The sequence below is a fragment of the Athene cunicularia genome, assembly GCF_003259725.1.
Source record: "Athene cunicularia isolate RWA chromosome 1 unlocalized genomic scaffold, athCun1 chr1_part1, whole genome shotgun sequence".
In the NCBI taxonomy this organism is placed as follows: domain Eukaryota; kingdom Metazoa; phylum Chordata; class Aves; order Strigiformes; family Strigidae; genus Athene; species Athene cunicularia.
In genome coordinates, this window is record NW_020799091.1 from 89,988,476 (window position 1) to 89,988,796 (window position 321).

The 321-nt window shown below is 69.2% G+C and overlaps 1 protein-coding gene across 1 annotated transcript in view; it reads right to left on the reverse strand.

Annotated features, from left to right (window-relative positions):
* CFAP47 (cilia and flagella associated protein 47) overlaps positions 1-76 on the reverse strand; it is a 338,064-nt gene extending 337,988 nt beyond the window's left edge. Inside the window, exon 1 of the mRNA XM_026846341.1 lies at positions 8-76. Coding sequence (XP_026702142.1) covers positions 8-76 — 69 coding nt within the window. The remainder of the gene's footprint in view (positions 1-7) is intronic.
* Between the last annotated feature and the right edge of the window lie 245 nt (positions 77-321).

The following is a 321-nucleotide window of genomic DNA, read 5'->3' on the forward strand; positions in this document are numbered from 1 at the left end:
CCGGCACCGCGTCCCTGAAGCAGAGTTCGGCCGGGGCAACGCGCACTCCGGCCACGTCCCGCCACCCACCCGCCATGGCCGCCGCCTCACCCGGGGGGGCAGCGCGGCCTGGAGACGATCGCTTAACAACGGACGCAGGACGCTGATTGGAGGCAAAGGAGCGGCGCTTCCAAACCCACCAATCGGAAGAGGAGAAGCGGGGCGGGCGCGGGGCGTCGCCCAAAGGAAGGGACGTTTAGCGCGGACCTGCGGTGGTTCCTTGGGGGATTTGTCTCAGTCTGTCCTTCTTCGCCCTGGCACGTTGTGGCCCCGGCAGGCAGG